The 17860-nt window shown below is 37.3% G+C and overlaps 1 protein-coding gene across 6 annotated transcripts in view; it reads left to right on the top strand.

The window, feature by feature from the left end:
• The window catches only part of CTNND2 (catenin delta 2), a 662416-nt gene that overhangs the window by 578004 nt on the left and 66552 nt on the right, over positions 1-17860 (top strand). For all 6 annotated transcript variants that reach the window (XM_069853473.1, XM_069853478.1, XM_069853475.1 and 3 more), the window contains one exon: positions 6527-6677. In XM_069853473.1, the coding sequence (XP_069709574.1) occupies positions 6527-6677 (151 nt within the window). The remainder of the gene's footprint in view (positions 1-6526; positions 6678-17860) is intronic.

The following is a 17860-nucleotide window of genomic DNA, read 5'->3' as shown; positions in this document are numbered from 1 at the left end:
ATGGTTTTTTTAGATGTCTCCAAGGAAGAAGATTACACAGCCTCTGTGGTCGAGCTATGCCAGTGCTCAGTCACCCTCACAGTGAAAAAGCATTTATTGATGTTCTGCAAACCTCCTGTGTTTCAGTTTGTTTCCATTATCACTGGTGTTAAAATATTATCTTTTTTTACTACATGCATGAGATCGCCTAAGGCCATGGCATTCCTTAGCTAATTCATTCTACCGCCTTTCCTTTCACTTCCACATTTGATCATACTCAGCAAGAAATGATAAGACTCTTTGGTTAGACAACTGGATGTCCCTGCCTTTGATCCCCAAGAGGTACAATACCCACATGAATGGGGTTTAGGGATCAATGGCCTGATCTCTTGAGGTAGCTAGATGAGATCTCAGTCTTTGTTCCTTAGGCAAGCAACTACATTTATTTTCTTAATTCCATCCTAGAGAAATCCGAGTCTCATAGGAACAAGAGCTCTATTAAATAAATTGTTAGATAAGGAAACTGAAATCATAAAAGGGACTGATGCAGTCACAAGGTCAGTACAGCTACTTCAAAGAGTAGTAAGAAAAGAGTTTCAAGTTGTTTGCCATCCAAACACTAGCAGATAACAAGTAATTATTGTCTCAAGCAGAAGACATCTAGGTTATCCATCTTCCTCTTATCAGGGCAGGACATATTGTGGGTGTCTTGCCAGACTTTTCTGATTACTCTAGTTGTTTACATATTAACCCTCTGGAATTTCATAGAGCTCTTCCTGGAGAAAGTTTTTTGGATTCCAGTGAAAATGTTATTATTAACATTATAAATCCTTATGTGGTAGGGTGGAGAATTCCACTTGGAACATATTAGCTAGCAAACAAAGGCAAAGACTTAAATATCAATGCATTATTCTGGCAGGAATTCTTACTTATTCCCACGGTAGATGAGGCAGCATCAACTAATACAGAGAAATGCATAAGCTCTGTAGAAAAGAGGACAAAATTTAAGAGGCAGGACGATATTCAAGAAGCAAGACCTGGTGCTGGAAACACCTGTAACAAGACCTGGTGCTGGAAACACAGACATCATAAGAACAGTGTGGACATCAGTTAGTGGAATAGGAGCACAGTAGCTTATGATGAGTGTGATGCTCAAAGTAATTTCTTAGTTGGTTTGCTTCCCCTGAGACGTGTCACTTTTGTCTCAAAGCCATTCTTTTCTAATTATACTAGGTAAAAGATTTGGAAAATTCATTTTAAAGACTCTCAGATCATTCTGAATACTCAGTACGTACTTGTACTGCAAAACTAAGAATGACAAAGTGTGGGGGCTGTTCCTTCTGAATTTCACCTTCCTCAAACATTCAAAGTATCTTCTGTTAATACCATTCGTTTTATTTAATTTATTTATTTAACTGTCTATCTTTACCAATCAGGTTTTTCCTTTCTTTTTAAGCTTGACCAAAGTCACGGAGAAAGGGTAAAGTAACCAGCTCAATGTTATACTTTCCTCTTGTTGCAACACAAAGAAGTAGGGAACTTACTGATGGCCTACCAGATGGGATCATTTCTGAGAAGGAAGCACTGCAGTCAGGGAACAGAAAATCCCTGGGATGTTCTCGCTTTCTTCAGAAATTGCAAAAGATAACCAAGTTTGCAGGACCTCATTCTGTGTCAGGTAGCATGACTGCTCAGGGAACCCAGTAGAGTTATTTGAGTAAAGTAAAACTGTAGTTTTCTAAATGGAATTTAAGAATGTAAAAATACTCTCTATTTTCTTGATGATTTCCCGTTGGTCCACTCCTGTTAGCAGACAGCACCTTTTTAAGCCTCTCCTAGCAAATTCCAAGTCTCTCTAATCCTTCTCGTTCTATTGATAATTTATCTGGCTTTGTTATGCTTGCTGCCCTGATATGGCATTCATTTTGTAGTTTATATTTCAGCAATTCAGACTAGATAGTAAAAATATTTTTTTTACTGTGAGGGTGGTGAGGCACTGGCACAGGTTTCCCAGAGAAGTCGTAGATGCTGAAATTGGATGATCTTTCAAGATCCCTTCCAACCCAGGCCATTCTTTGATTCTAAGAATTCCCTCTAATATTTAATATCTTAACAGAATGTTTGAGTTACAGTGTTGAACTGTACCAGTAGGATACAGATTCTAGTCTAAACTGAAGCATGTGGTAGTGGAATATTCTTGAGGTACTCCAATAACACTGATGGCAGTGGCAGGAAAGTAAATCCATTCAAAATATCAAATGTACACAGTTGTTGGTATTCCTTGGAGACCAAGGGGTTTTGGAGTTTTGGGTTGGGTTAGGTTTTTTTAGATTTTATTTTTGTGCTGAAAATCTCTTCACTTTTAGTTTTGGTCTCCTGTGGTGGTGCATCATAGGAAAACAAAGAAATAATATGAAATACAATAAGGAGTTAACTGGTTAAATGTTGGTAATTTTTCTGAAAAAAATGCTAAGTTTTATCTAGATTAATTGCTTTTTTTGTGGAATTTTAGCCTAATATATTCTTAGTCCTGAGAGGCATTCAGCTCTGGAAGGGGTCCTTTATAATAATAAATATGATGAACTAAAAAACAATTTTCCTGTTTACTGTATTTTTCTACTTAATTACCATGACGAAAATTTAAAAAAGGAACCACTAATGGAAGCGGACATAGAGATGCACTAGATACTTTCAAAATGATGTATAGCAGTTATGCTACCCGAATTCAATTATCTCTAAAGAGTATTCATGCACAGATTGTGGCTCCTCTGCTTGTCTCTGATAATTTAGCCACAGTCTGATGCAACAGTAATGATTTTGTTTTATTCTCGGTTCCTTGTTCCCTCTAAAGTGTTTGCTGTTCCCTTAGGAGCCCTTTCTCTTTACAAAACGAACAATTATTTGATAGTTGACACTGCCACTGATTTGTGGAGTAACAGGATGATAAGTATATTGGCAGAGTGCCTCATTTACCTACTGATAGGCAACAAACCCTTTGTCTCTTTTCTTTTTTATGATTTTTCATCTCTTCCCTTCTATACTTCACTGAGCTCATACTAGCAATTGACCTGCAAAGTGGAAATGCAGGTGTGTTTCATGATGGCTTTAGGCAAACAAAAAAATCATCAGTATATGCAAGAGTGAATCAATTTTTCCATTTTCTGCAAGAATAAAATAGCCATTTTGAGGCATCTCTGTCTGAGCATTCCTGAAATCTGCACAGCGCAGCGTAATTGCTTGCAGAGACGTGTCCTAATTGGCAGCTTAAGGAAAGAGATATAGACAGTTCCTACCACTTTCCACATGGAAAGTTCTCTGGGGATTGTTGAAACAATTAATAGACATTTCTGTCTTTCTGCCCAAGGTGCATAACTTGAAAATGCAGATGAAATGATAGCAACTCGCACTTTGAGGAGTCTCTGGACTTTTCCCAAAGTGGATGGCATTCTCTGGAAAGAGTCACTTGGCAGGGGGAGGAATGCACAGGAGAGAGGATAGGTTTTGTACATACTTTACACTCTTCCTCCTATTATTTTATGTATGTGTGTGCATATGGGCATCTGTAAAACATTACATCTGAATTTTTCCCCTATAAATTCTGGAGCTGTATTTTTTACTGTTGTGAACAAACTAAGTGGTTCACTATGGATGCTGAAGGCTTGCATATCACTTAATCAGTAAATATGTTTGTATTTTCTCTTTTTGTCATGCTGAGTTATTTCAGTATTTTTCCTACATCTTCTACTCTCCCTAGGGTTAAAAAAAAAAAACGTTTCTTAATCTGTTTCTTTTGGACTTGTGTTTTGAAATGGATGATGAAAATACTGCAACCCTAGAAGTTTGTTTTAAACCTGTGTTTTATTAAAAAAGAGTGTTTGTGTTTTCCTTGGGTGGATAACTGAAAAAAAAAAAATCAAAGGAAACTGTTTACTATGGTTTAATATGGAGAGTTTAATAGCGTAGTGAATGATCATTTTAGATTCCCCTGGTATTGAATAAGCAGAAGTAAGGGTTAAAAAAAAAACAGTCCCACTTACTTCCCACGTAATCTGTATTGGAAGCACTACCTTCATGATGTACTTCTGCAGTGAACAACAGCACCTTTCATACTGTCTTCTAGCTTGAGCTCTCACCTCAACCAGAGAGGCTCACTACTTTCTCAAAGCAGGCTCACTGCTACCATGAACTCTCACTCTTGCAGTCACCTTATAATCACAGCAGACACAGCAGAGGCCTCTCCTGGGAGAGGTGTAGAAAATACAGCCTTTTAAAGTGCAAAGAGCTGTTGCTTAGGGTACTCCTCGCTTCAAGTGAGAGTGTGTTTATGTGGCAGATTAAGCATGTGCTTGTTAAAAAGGGAAGCGTACAGATTATTGTTTTTATCTTTAAGCATCCTTTATATTTCACATCCCATTAAAATCAAGGTATAGGAAAGTAATTATTTTTCAGCAGATAATTTCAATTAAACTCACTGATCCTTAAGATGCGTTTTAAGTTTTTATCTGGTGATCATCCCATGCACCAGTTCCAGAGAATACACTGGAGGAGAGAGCATAGAATAAGATAAGAATCCTTCTCCTGCTTCTTTGCTCATGTAAGAGCTATTTGCTTTGCTGCAGCAAATGATGGCACATTTACGTTTTAGACATATTACTGTGCTCCATGGTGCTGAGAACCTCATGTCCCATTTACCTGACTTGAAAGCTTATCGTAACCATTATCACTTTCTAGTACAGCAAAGTCCAGCCAGCTGTCTTTTCTAATACATAGTTATTATAGAGGAAAAATAATAAAATAATATTCCTCAAATGCTTGTTTCTTTTTCTTTTTCCCTGTTTCACCTGAATAACATCACCTGGAATGAATTTATACTCTAGATAGTGTGACATTGCAGCCCTTGCCTGTCTTCATATCTACAGGTGTTATCATAAAATATATTTTGGCTTTTGCTGTTCAGGGCAGGTTCCTATAGTATTAACAGATGTTAGCTTTTAAAATGAGCACTTTAACTGTGGTAAGGGGAGGCTGTATGCAAAGGTTAAGCATGGTCTACTGACAGTGAGTGTACTTACCTTTTTTTAATGCTTTATTTCATGGAATTTGTTTTTACTCTTTCTGTTTACGGAGGAACACTATTGTGATATAACTTTTTTAAGGTGCGATTGAACTGTACTTCAAGGAGGGTTTGTCGGAAGAGAAAGATCATCATGATCTGAAAATCATAGGCTTCTGAAATATTTGAAATATTTCAGACTTTAAGGGCTTCCAGAACTTTGTCCTCACTTTCCAGGCACAATGGCAGGTTAAGCATCCATGCCATAGTACTGAAAGGAGGAGGAAGCTCTGCTTCAGTAAATTCCTTTCAACTATCAGTTGGAGCATGAATATGAACTTTATGATAAGTCCAGACAAGTTCAGGATGTGGGAAGGAATATATACCTAGCAAATGGCTTGTTTCGAAGTGGGCTGTGCTGAGAAGACTTGCACATCCTGCATGTGCCCAAACATCTCAAATTTGGCAATACCCATAGATTTCAAAATCACAAAGTCATAGTTTCAGTCTTGCTTACATGTATTCAACTTCTGCACCTAACAATGGAACAAAAAAGAGGATGTCTAGTTAATCTTTCGTCCCTTCAGATGCTGGGAAACCCAGGTTGTGCAACATTGGATGTAGCTCCTAGTTATTGCATGCTGTATCCCATCCATGGAGAGGTTCGCTAGCATGATAGTCTTTAGAGCCCTTAGAGGGTTTTATTAGATGTAAACAATTCTATTCTTTGTTAGTATTGTCAAAGAAAAGTTGGTTCACATGAGTACATGCTGCTTCACTTTGAGGTAAAGACAAGGCCCACCAGTGGTCTCATGACCAGCTGCCAAGTGGGAGATGCCTACACGCTTCACTGATATTATCGTCCAGTGGGTTTATCCTGCAGCCACGTGGTACGTGCAGCATGACACAGGACAGGCCTCCACCTCAGGTCAACTCTGAATCTCTAAATCCTCAATGTGCAATAGTTTTCCAGTTAGGACCGCTACAGGTGACAAAACCAGGCATATATTTGTCCTCATTTTTCCTTCTGAACACATTGACAACTGCAAGACAAATTATAGGACCATTTTTGTGGGTTTAGGCTTAATCATTTTTATGGTAATAGCAAAGAAATACTTCAAATTTCTTGAACACGTTTCATAATATATATTTTGTAACATAAATTTTGTTGGTGAACAAGCATCGTTACATGTTATATAAGAAATGCTGATGCAAAGCAAGTGGTCAGCAGACTCAGGCTATACAAATGAAACTAGGTGTGCTAGCAGTAAAGGCAATTCATCATTTAATTTTTCTGCCACCATAAAAACTTAATGCAGATTTCCAAATCAAGCAGTTGCCTAGCATTGTAAATGCAATTATTTCCCCTCTTTTGAGTTTGCATCCCCATGCTTCTGTTAGTCTTTATTCCATGTCCATTGTAACCTCAGGTGCCTTGCTTTCTGCAGTGGATTTCTCACTTTCTTCTTCATGGTCTCCCATGTGTCTTTACAGTGGTCAGTGTATATCCGTGCTGCTGTCCGCAAAGAAAAAGGATTGCCAATCCTGGTGGAACTGCTTCGAATAGACAATGACCGGGTGGTATGTGCAGTTGCTACAGCTTTACGAAACATGGCCTTAGATGTCAGAAATAAGGAGTTAATAGGTATGTTCTTTCCAAACAATCTGTGTATTCTGTGGGGTTGGGTTTTTTTTTCTCCAGTTTGCAGCAGAATGAGCGCAATGAAAATAATTATTCTCACATTTCTAGCACAATTTCTTCAATTCTTTCTCTAATGTGTCATATTCACATTTTGTGTGACAGCTGAGTGCTATATTGCAAGGAATTGTTAAATTAATTAAACATCATGCAGTGTTTCATGATCTGTCATACTGTAATCTCTAGAAGAAAAGCAATGGGTTTGTTTTCTGCTTTAGCACTTCATTCCTAGGCTGGCAGTAGCACTTGCATCTTCCAGATTGAGGATCAAAGCGGAGCAGCCACTCCTGATCCTCAGATTGTCTGTTGCAAGTAATTTTGGGGTCATGAAGTGACAAATCATAAAGATTTTAAGATTATTCCAGGGATGTATGGGGCATATTAGTAGCTCCAGCAAGTGAACTGAGAGGTGCTTGATTCACAAACACCTATGCAGTAATGGAAGACAACAATAATTTGCATAAATCATTGTTGCTCCTGAATCCTTATGGCATAGTAAATAAGCATCTTAGAGTTTGGGGTTTTTTTATTTTGTTCAGGATTTTGGTGGGATTTTTTAGCTGAAATTCATCCAAACACTGTAGATTATTGAACTTTTATTTTCATGCTCTGTCTTCAAAAAATAATCATCGCTTCCTTGGTTTTGAACTATTTCAACAGGCATGACAAAATTATTTCTACTTTTTCTGTACATTAAGAGCATATTTTTTATTAATTTTTCTTTTGCAAACTTGTCGATTTGGTATCATTACAGCATATTTCTCTGCTTCTAATTACAGAATTCTGCAAATAGATATTTTGATCATAATGTTTTATTATTTGTATCCAGTGTTATCTCAGGGTTAGAGCTTCATTACAGTAGTGTTCTACAAGTTGTTAAAGCAATTGCTCCCCTCCATGTTGTGTGAACTAGAGAAACTTCACTGACAAAATGTTTTAAAGCAAACAGAGTTAGAGGTTGCTGAGTAATGTAAATCTGCTGTGGTTGCCCAGGGATGGAACTCAAGACTGGTGCTTAACCTGCAAGACTAGCCTGCTTGTTCAGATTTTGCCCATGTTACAGTTGATAAAATCGGCATGAAATTAAATTTGTTCAATGTTTTGTGCTCAGCTTTCTTGAAGCTGTATATGTATTCTTAGTGGGGGGTTTTGTTGTTTTGTAGATTATATAAATTAGAAATTACCATTGAAGCAAGTATATCAGACTGTCTAATCTGGATTAATAACAGACTTATTTTTTCTCTCATGATCCACCTCCACATTCTGTCTACAATATGCCATAATCCCTATTATTTAGCATCTTATTATTTGTTGGACTTCTTCAATAGGGTTCATGAACCACATTCATGCTGTTTTATTCTATATTCTCTTATCCCTACCTACTGACATCAGAAAAAAGCTCTTTGAATTTGAATTTACTGAGTGTAAACATGGTATGTAATGCCATGGATTGTGCTAGAGATGGTTACCTTTTTTTCTGCTCTGATTATTATTTTTTAATTGAAAGTTTTATTTTCTTTCCAAATTTGCAAACTTTATTTAGAAAAGTAAGACCTAATATGAAAATGGAGCTGTCTTAACATGATGTACCATTCAAATATTCAGTAAATTATGGATAATAAGCTTACTCAACATCTACATTTTAATATTTTATGGAATTCTTGGGGAATGTGATATAAATAAAGATGAATTTTCAAAAGGTGGAAAAATTCTGTTGAAAATAATTACCTAATAAATTTATTTATGTAGTCAACCTGTAATGGCTATGTGGTGCTGCTCATATTCAAGATATTTGTGGGGTGATTCTGGGGAATTGTACTTTATAACTGCAATGCAAATCTGCTGCAGTTTAAGGAAAATCAAAACATGCCAATATGACTTGGACATTATAATTCCTGAACCATTTCAGCTGTGAATCTTGAACTTACTCCTTAAGATAACCTTTTTTAAAGGTGAATTGTTGTACTGTATATGTAGTAAAATTGTGTAAGTAGAATTTATTTTTGTTATGTATCTGTAAAGCGCTCTTTTCAGTGGTGCTGTTGTTCCATACCTGGCTGACAAATTTTTACTGAAATGTGCCAGTGAATGAGATATTTCTTCCTGTAGCTGCCAAGCAGCCCATAAATCACTGTTGAGGCATCATGCAAATATATCAGAAAGCCTGGTAAGATCCAGAATCACCTGTACTGAACTAGAAAAATAGAAAAGCTTTTTTTTTTTATTTATTTTCTTTCTAGACTGCATTGAATTGACCAATCTGTTTCGGTTTCCACACAGATCTATCAACTGTGGTGTTATATCACTAAAGGTTGGTGCCAGGCTTCTCTTATAATTTGTCTGAGCCAACCCCATAACACCATCTTCTTTATTTATAGTGAAGTCTTCCTCCTGGGTTTCATTTTGGGCATGCTCCATGTCCTGAATACAACCTCTTTTTTCTCCTTCTTCATAGCTTTTGTATTGTACCATGTGTCTCTAGGCCAACACAGTGGGAATATTCATCTTCCTCCACAAAATTAAACCGCATCCAGACAAACACATAGTAAACTTAGCCTACTTAGTTCTGGCACTAGGTAATCCAGCGCATGGTTTTCCCTCCTTGGGCATACTGCCTAGCTGTGTTCCTGGTCTCCTTCAGACCACATTAATTTTCTACTAGCCTTTCAGGACCCTCAGCTATATGAAATACTATGTTGCTTCCCAAAAGTGCACCCCATGAAAAGGCTTATCAGCCTTTTCTCTCTCCCAGCAGCACTATAGATGAGGGAAGTGAGTCTTGAAAAGATCTAATGCTGATATTTGGGTTTTGGTTCCTGGGTTTCAGCCGTCTAAGCCGCACAACGCCCCTGTGACCCATTGGGACCCCACCATCTTACGGCTTCTTTTCATGTTCTCCATAAGCATTTTGGGATGCTTGAGCTCCTCCGATTTTTACCAGTTGTGCTTGTTCTTCTTCCTTCAAGCAGGTTTTGTCTCTTCCATGGATCTCCCTCCAACCCCCTTAAAGGCCTCCAAGTTGACCAAAAATCACAATTTTTTGCATTTGATATTCAATTCAATAGAGGATTCACTTCTGTCCCACAGCTTCTCCATGGGTTTTCTCAATGAGCTCTGTGCTGTCGTCCTCATATTCCTTCCTTCTTCCATTCTCTTTCAGTCTTTTTCAAAAAAGAAAAGGGGAAAAAGTGGAATAACAAACCCACTCTTCTGTGTCCTTTAATGCTATATAGGTGCCTTAATCTGAGGATGTGGCATTCATCATTCCCTTAGGAATCTCGTTCTTAACCTGAGGATTACCTGTGGTAGGTTTCTAGTCAGCCTAGTGCCTCACATTGGAACTGTCCCACTGTCTTCCCTGAAGTGAGTGCACCTACAGACTTCTATTCTCTAAAGCCACACTCTGTTGGGAATGATCTCAAAAAAGTTACTGATCTAGAATAAAGTTTTTTTCTTTTGCGAAAACTTGGATCAGCTGAGAGGGGCAGAAAGACTTCAAAATAAATATATCTCCTGTAAACAGCATCTTTTGGAGGATGACTTTTTTCCTCACATTCTCATCTGCCCTAGCAACCTTCAGTGGCTTTCTAGTCCAAACACCTTCCACACGGTTGTCTGGACTTCTAGGAAACTTTCTGTGGGTCATCTGACCCTGCATTGTAGAACTGTGTCCTACTTAAGACAAAGTCTCTTTTCCTCCCTGGAGTCTCCCAGCCAGCACTGGCACAGCAGCCTCCCTCATTGCTGGTTTCTCTCCCCACTCAGGATGCAAGAAGGCTTTCCAAATCAAGATTCCCCATTCAGTCTTCACCGTCAGTGAAGTTTTTAAAGGCTGAATCTCTGTCCCCAAAATATACATTTGCATTGTTCTTGTATGTGTATGGCGTTTAACTTTGATTTTCAATTACAATTATTGTGACGTCTAATGTGCAGTGGTGGTCTTTCAGAAGAGATAAGCTGATTTTTCAGGCTGCCCCAGGTGAGAATTTTTTCACTATTCATATAGAAGAGAGTATGTACAATATAGGATTTTCACTCTTGAATTACAATTTAGAACTTATATTAGTGTTGCATTTCATACTGTTTAGCACTAGGTCCACAGGGTACGGGCTTTGGAATGAATGCATAGCTGGAGGTAAAATGTATAAAATTTCAATGCACAGTTTTGTGCTTTGGGTCTTTTTATCAGTTTTCACTTATTCTGACAGTGGTTTATAATGCTGTTCCAGGTCAATGTTGATTGGTAGAAGTATAGTAATTCAAGAGCACCATTCTTTCTCTTGACCTGTGTTTTTCTCATTAAAACTATCTTTTATTTAACCACGAAAACTGGAAGTATTTTGATCAGTCAACCTTGAAAAAAATTAGGACAATTCCATCTAAAGGTTTTTGATGGCTTCTTATCTTGTGTAGAAAATGTATCCTTACGTATCTCTTCCCTTAAGAACAATCCATGTGTCTATTCAGAGCTCTAGATTCTAGGGAGTTTGATGAAATATTGAAGGCTATTGCTGTAAAAGGATGATTCAGATAAGTGAAGTTAGTGGCACAATTTCTTGCACCTTCATAAGGTTTTGAAACAAGTCGTGAAACAGGGCATGTATCAGGGGTCATTTTGTAATAATGATTCCTGAGTTGGGAGCTAGTTGGTGTCAATATTGTATAATTCTCAGTTCACTACTCATCTCTTGGTAATGCAGGTATAAGACATGCACAAAAATCAAGGATAGCATATCAATTAAATTGTTGCTTAATGTTTATTGGAACCAGCTTAACCTCACTAAGTGCCTAAAAGTTCAGTATCCAGTATATCTGTATTAGACTCTCTTACAGCTGACAGAGAGAGCAAGACTCCCAGGAAGTGAATTATTTATCCCACATGCAATAAAACGGATCTCACCCTCTATTACTGTCTCACCATTGTTGAGTGATGAAATAATTCTAGGGAATGTTTAAATTGTAAATGAGTGTGTACCTTGCTATCTCATGAGCAACGTGGATCTATTTGAGTGCCTGAAATAATTGTTATTTGTTTCATAATTTTATTGCTAAACTTGAGAATGTTTTGTTGAAATACGTATCAGGAGTTAACAACTCTAAGGAATTGTTAGACTACAGAGTAATTCAGATTGGAAGGAACCTCAGGAGGTCATCATGCCCAGCCTTGCACTCAAAGCACATTTGGAAAGATTTGCTCTCAGCTGTTCTGCTGAAAACACATCAGAGACAAGCAGTTGCATTCTCACAGCAGAACGTGACTCTTCTGGAGCATGAGTAAGTATAGGGAGCTCTCCTGTCTAGAACATGGCCACATTTTAAGACCCTAACTTTGTGTCGGTTTTAGTAATAAATTCAAATGAAATCAGTGTTCACTTTTGTAGTTAAAAGAACAGCAGCTGTAAGAACTTCTAGGTCCTAGTAAAGTACATTGACAGAGATTGTGGGGATGGATTGGGAAATCATCGAATATGCAGCTTTTATTCCACTTAGAGCGTCTACATGCAGTTCTCTCTTCTTTTTAAATGTGAGCGCTTCTGAATTTCTCACACATACGTATGCAAAGATGTGAAAAGGAGACACTGAATTTTTTAATTGAATTTTTAATTGACTTATAAAGTAGCTTAGTCACTGAAATGTTAAATTGACATGAACTGACAATGCACAAAATCCTAGAAAGCATTAATCAGGAATCAGACATTTGTTTTGAAGAAGGTGAAGACAGAATGTATGCTGCAATTTGTTTAATTTGTCAGTTTTTATTTCACTTCATTTGTTGTGTTTAATAATTGAGCTGTGCAAAACCTTTATTACGATAAACAGATACTTGGATAAGAGGCTGTCATCAAGAAGTTGATTTAGGGGATGGAAGGTATGGTAACACAGTAATAGCTGTGCTGCTTACTCTATACAAATGAAGAGAAAGATGTTAGTTAAGGTGGTAAATGCATAATTAAGCTTTGATGTTTTATAACACCTATATGGCCAAGTCCAGACTCCCTGGTTTGTATTGTTGTATACATAAGTTAGCTGAGAATTTAAACTCGTAAAATTTTAGATGTTAAATATTTTTCCATTACAGTGTAAAAGCTTTGGGTCTAGGAGATTTTTATTTTCCATGTGTCTTCAACCACTTATTGCCTTTTACTCCAGTTTGTTTCAAATATATTTCTGACAAGCAGACCTAGTAGTTACAGAGGTTAGGAAAGTCTTCTTTCCTCAATCATTCCTGATTAAATAACATTCCCAACTGAAGGGCTTTTGAGGAAAAACAGGGCTGGTAAAGCTGAATTCTCATTTTTAATACTGAAGTCAAGATCAGACATTTTCAAGATTAGATTAAGTCTTTTACATCTGAACTTCCCTATTGCCTAAATACAACTATCTAGATTTGGAGGGGTTTTTCTCTGCCTGAAACTCCTTAAAAAAGCTGATGTTTCAGCCAGTCAAGTAGGCATGGACTGCAGACAGGAGGGTAAAAATGGCACTTCTAAATGTTCATCCCACTTACCCCTGTCACCTTAAAGTCTTGGATCATACGGTGGGATGGGACTTGTATGAGAAACTAGATAAGTAGACAGAGATTGAGTGGCTGCTTTTATGTTACTGAAGATGAGCCATTAGGATCCCATCAGAAGTTGTTCTGATGATGCAGAATAAGTACTGTCCTGCTCCCCTTTAATTAGCTGGGTAGACTTTGAAAGGACAGTTAGTGAAAAAGAACTACAATTTTCTCATTGTTACTCAAAACAACAGATAACTGTATGCAGTCTCAGATCTAGGATAACAAAGAGTACCACTTTCACAGATCTGTTTCTTCATTGTAATGCCAAGTCAAAGAATCACACAGCATTTTATCTCCATAAAATAAGATCAAGATGCCTCACAATACTAACCACAACCCAGCCCCAGGTCAGCTGTTCCCTGTGGCAGCAGTTTTCCGGCGGAGGAATACCTGGAAGTGGCTGTGTTTCCGTTTCAAGTGCCAGAGTCTCATGAGAATCATGGAATCATTAAAGTTGGAAAAGACTTGTGAGGTTATCCAGTCCAACTATCAGCCCAACACCACCATGTCTACTAAACCATGTTCTAATGTGCTGCATCCACACACTTTTTGAACACCTTCAGGGGAGAAGACTCCACCTAATCATTATAATCTTCAGCATTGCACCGTGACAGCTTATCTAGATAATAGCAGTAATTTTAAATGATACAATATAATGTTTTAAGGTTTATAAACGCTTAAGTGTTTGTTATAGGTTTTATAAATTTGTGTTCACATTCAGTACTGCTTTAGATTCAGTTATGAGTGCAAGTAATAAAAGTCACAAAATCTTGTGGAGGTGGCCCAGGAAACCCTAGATTCGGCATGACTGCCAAAAGCAGCAACACCAAAAAACCACAAGCAGGCAATGAATGTGCCTTTTCACTTCATTTATGTTCATTTCGCACGTAAGAAAGTTCCCCAGCCTGCACCTGATATTTAGTTTGAGACAAACAATTTCTGTTTGGTTCTGTTCTTCTGTACAAGGTAGAAAGCGATTAAACCGTAACTGTATCCACTGTTCTCACTCAGAAGATTGACATTTAAAACAACTCGATATTAATTTTCATCTCTGTTTCTCAGTATGTTCATGCTGAGAAGTGCTACTTATCTTTTGAAAGTTTGGAGTTCCAGTCTAAAAAGTGCATATAATTCAGTCACTTATTCCATAAAACATACAAAAGTAGAAAAGAAAATGTCATAAACTGCCAGAGTAGTTTTAAAAGTACTTTTAAATCTGTGAGGAATTATCCTAAATCTGCAAAGTGGTTTTGAAAATTCAAGTTTTGTGACAGCCTTACATTAACAGATAAGTATATCAAAACAGATGTTTCCAGCTTGTTCTGTATTGACTTCAATTCATGGAACAGTGAGATAGTTTTATTCTGTACAAGATATAAAATAACCTTTCTTTTCCCTGAAATCCTTATCAACTTAAGCAATTTTCAAATGATAGAAATTACATATATGGCATTTTTTTACTGAAAGCACCTTTTTCTTTGAAGAAACCAGAACTTCTATCCTATTGATAACACATGTTGGTGAAAGAGAGTAGAACATGGCAGATGAATTAGGAAAAAATTCTTTACAGAAAGGGTCATTGGGCACTGGAACAGGCTGCCCAGGGAGGTGGTTGAGTCACCTTCCCTGGAGGTGTTTAAGGCACGGGTGGATGAGGTGCTGAGGGATATGGTTTAGTGTTTGATGGGAACGGTTGGACTCGATGATCCGGTGGGTCTCTTCCAACCTGGTTATTCTGTGTGTGATAATTAGCATTTGGTAGAGGAATGGAACATCTTTTTCTCACACGTGAAGACGCTAGGAATGGGGCTAGGGCACTGTAGTTGCACAGGAAGTTGGAGGTGGAGCTGAGAAATTAAGAATTTTATTTCTTTTTAAATTTGTGTCGATTAAATTAAAACTATCTATAATAGATTGCTTCCAATCACATTAATAGCATTTTTTTCTGTGCATCTGCATCCTTGCACAGTTGTCCTTGCAATATGTCGTACAATCCTAATTCATGAGTTAGATGTTGACAGATGAAATGGCAATACACAATGTCCCTCTCCCCACAGGTGGCTTTGAGGCACATTCAGACTTCTATCTCAGTGTTGCCAGACTTGTTTTGTGCATATTTCAGATTCTGTGTCCCCACATAAGAGGACTATACTAACATGAAGTGGGCTAACACAGAAGTATAATACCTGTGGATATGCAGTACAGGTGTTTGTCATCATCCATTAGATAAATATTTGGACCATAAGATGTCTCATTTTCCCAGGATGAAAATATGACAAAGGTGAAAAATATCAGAGAATCAGCATGCAAGATTAGGAAACTGTATGGATGTCTGGATTGTTACAAATGGCACTCTAACTAAACTCAGCGCAGTTAAATTGAATTTAGTTTTTGTTTCCATTTCTGATCATTAGGTCATTACACAGCGTGGCTGGTGATTTGCAGTTGCCTGAGTATATATGGAAAGTGATTGCATTTCTCTGTTGGATTATATGTATCCTGTGTCAAAATAAGGGCGATCCTAGTGTTAATTTAGTCTTTGACGGTTATACAAAGGGAACTCGGTCTCTTACTTGGTTTCTGCATAACTTTTTCAGATGCTGCTGTTTTCTTAAAAAGTAATTGCTCTTTATGAAGTTCTTTGCTGTAGTCACAGACTAGTAGTTTCCATCATTTATTACAGCTTTTAGTGTTAAATGCTCTTGTTTCAGATAATATTATTAAAACTTCAAATATCCTTTTCATTACAGGAAGCAGAGTAATAGTCTTTTGCTTCAGTCTTTATAAATGAATTCTTGTGTTTCCTCATGAATCTTGTACCTTTAGGTGCAAGTAGCATCCCTAAAAAGGCAGTGGCTGGGAGCACTGTCACTGTTTTATCTTTCTGTTAATTTCTGAGGCTCTTCTTTTAGATGCTAGTTGAGTAGGTCTCAGATTAAATCAGCTTGCACCCCTACTTAACAAGCCATTTTTAAAAACATCCAAACCTGCTGTTCCGTGCTTATAACTGCTGGGATTGAATAGCAGCAATTTTGTCATATGCAGTTACAAAATATTAAAATGATAACAAATTCTCTTCATCTGAGATAAGTGAAGAAATAATCAATTTGTTGTGGGGCATAATTCCATAAGGTAAGACTGTGATTCTAGTACTTAATATCTCGATGGGCTCAATTAAACAAAAATAAAGAAATTTAGTTTTCCTCCCAACGAAGGCCGAGAGAACCCTTAGAATCAGCTTCAAAGCTCCATTAATCTCTCCATGGTATCTCTATAAAATTGTTTGAAATCGGGTATTACTGATACAATCTTTAGTACTACTATGTTTTTCATTTTTCTTTTGCTGCTTCTTCTGGCTGTGTTATGTAAGAGATTGTGCAAACATGAAAAAGATATAATGACTACCCCCTAGAGTTAAGAATTTTATATATTTATAATGAATAATACTTTATACTGATAAATCAGACTTCAGGAATTGATCTAAGAAAGCATTTATATGCATTGCTGCTTAAACCTATGCTTTTTTGTGTAGAAATGTAACATGCATAGTGCAATTTGAAAGATCAAGTTAAGACAATACATCATTTTGTTAAAATTCATAATTGAAGTAATTTTTTTTTTTTTTAAAGAAACTAGATAATTTCATATTTGAGATGTGAACCATCCTGTACTCCAGAATGAAGATTTTGAACAAACTTGTCAGAAAATCACACCCAAAGAGATAATATTGAGAATTTCAAAATTCAAAAGTTACTTGTCTCTGTGGGCGGTCTCAACTGTCAAATGATTGGTCACAGTTTGGGATACATATACTATGAAATTCACGTAGATACTGCATGATCTTGTGGCAGTGTACCTCCTTTTAATCTATCTGAACAATGAAGTTTACTGAGTAATTTAAGAAAATGCATTCAAAATATAACTTACTTGCTCAGTTTGTAGGGAAGGCTTCAGTCTACCAGTGCAACAAAAGTCAGAATTTGCTCTTACTGAATCCTTTGGGCTTAGAGGGGTCCTCTAGAGGTCAGCTAGTACAAGCTGCTGCTCAAGGCAGGTCCAATAAGAGCAGGCTTCTCAGGACCATGTCCAGTTGATGAAAGGACAGAGATTCCTCAACCTCCCTGAGCAATCTGTTGCATTGTTTGACCACCTTCCTAGTAAAAGTTCTCTTTCTTTCATCAGCTGGAATTTTCTGTGTTCCGACTTCTGTTATTTGCATTTTTTTCTTAAACTTTGTAACCATAAGATGACACCATCTCTACACCATCCCATTAAATAGTTGTAGACAACAGTAAGACCTCTTCTTAACCTTCTCTTAAGGCTCAGAAAATGCATTTCATGTATGTTTTGTGTTTTAGTCCCCTGACTGTCTTTGTGGTGCTCCACTGGACTCCAATATTGCAATGTCTTTTTTGTACTGGGGAGATGGAAACAGGATATGATACTCTAGATGTAGTCTAGAGGCAGAATCATTTGAGTCTAGAGAAGAATCATTAGTTGGCTAGACTCTACCTAACGTAGCCTGGGATGTGGCTGGCCTTCTTTGTTGCAAGAGCACATTGTGGAC

Source organism: Phaenicophaeus curvirostris, chromosome 3, assembly GCF_032191515.1.
Source record: "Phaenicophaeus curvirostris isolate KB17595 chromosome 3, BPBGC_Pcur_1.0, whole genome shotgun sequence".
Lineage (NCBI taxonomy): Eukaryota > Metazoa > Chordata > Aves > Cuculiformes > Cuculidae > Phaenicophaeus > Phaenicophaeus curvirostris.
The sequence above is the reverse complement of the archived record's forward strand: the minus strand, read 5'-3'. Positions and strand labels throughout refer to the sequence as shown.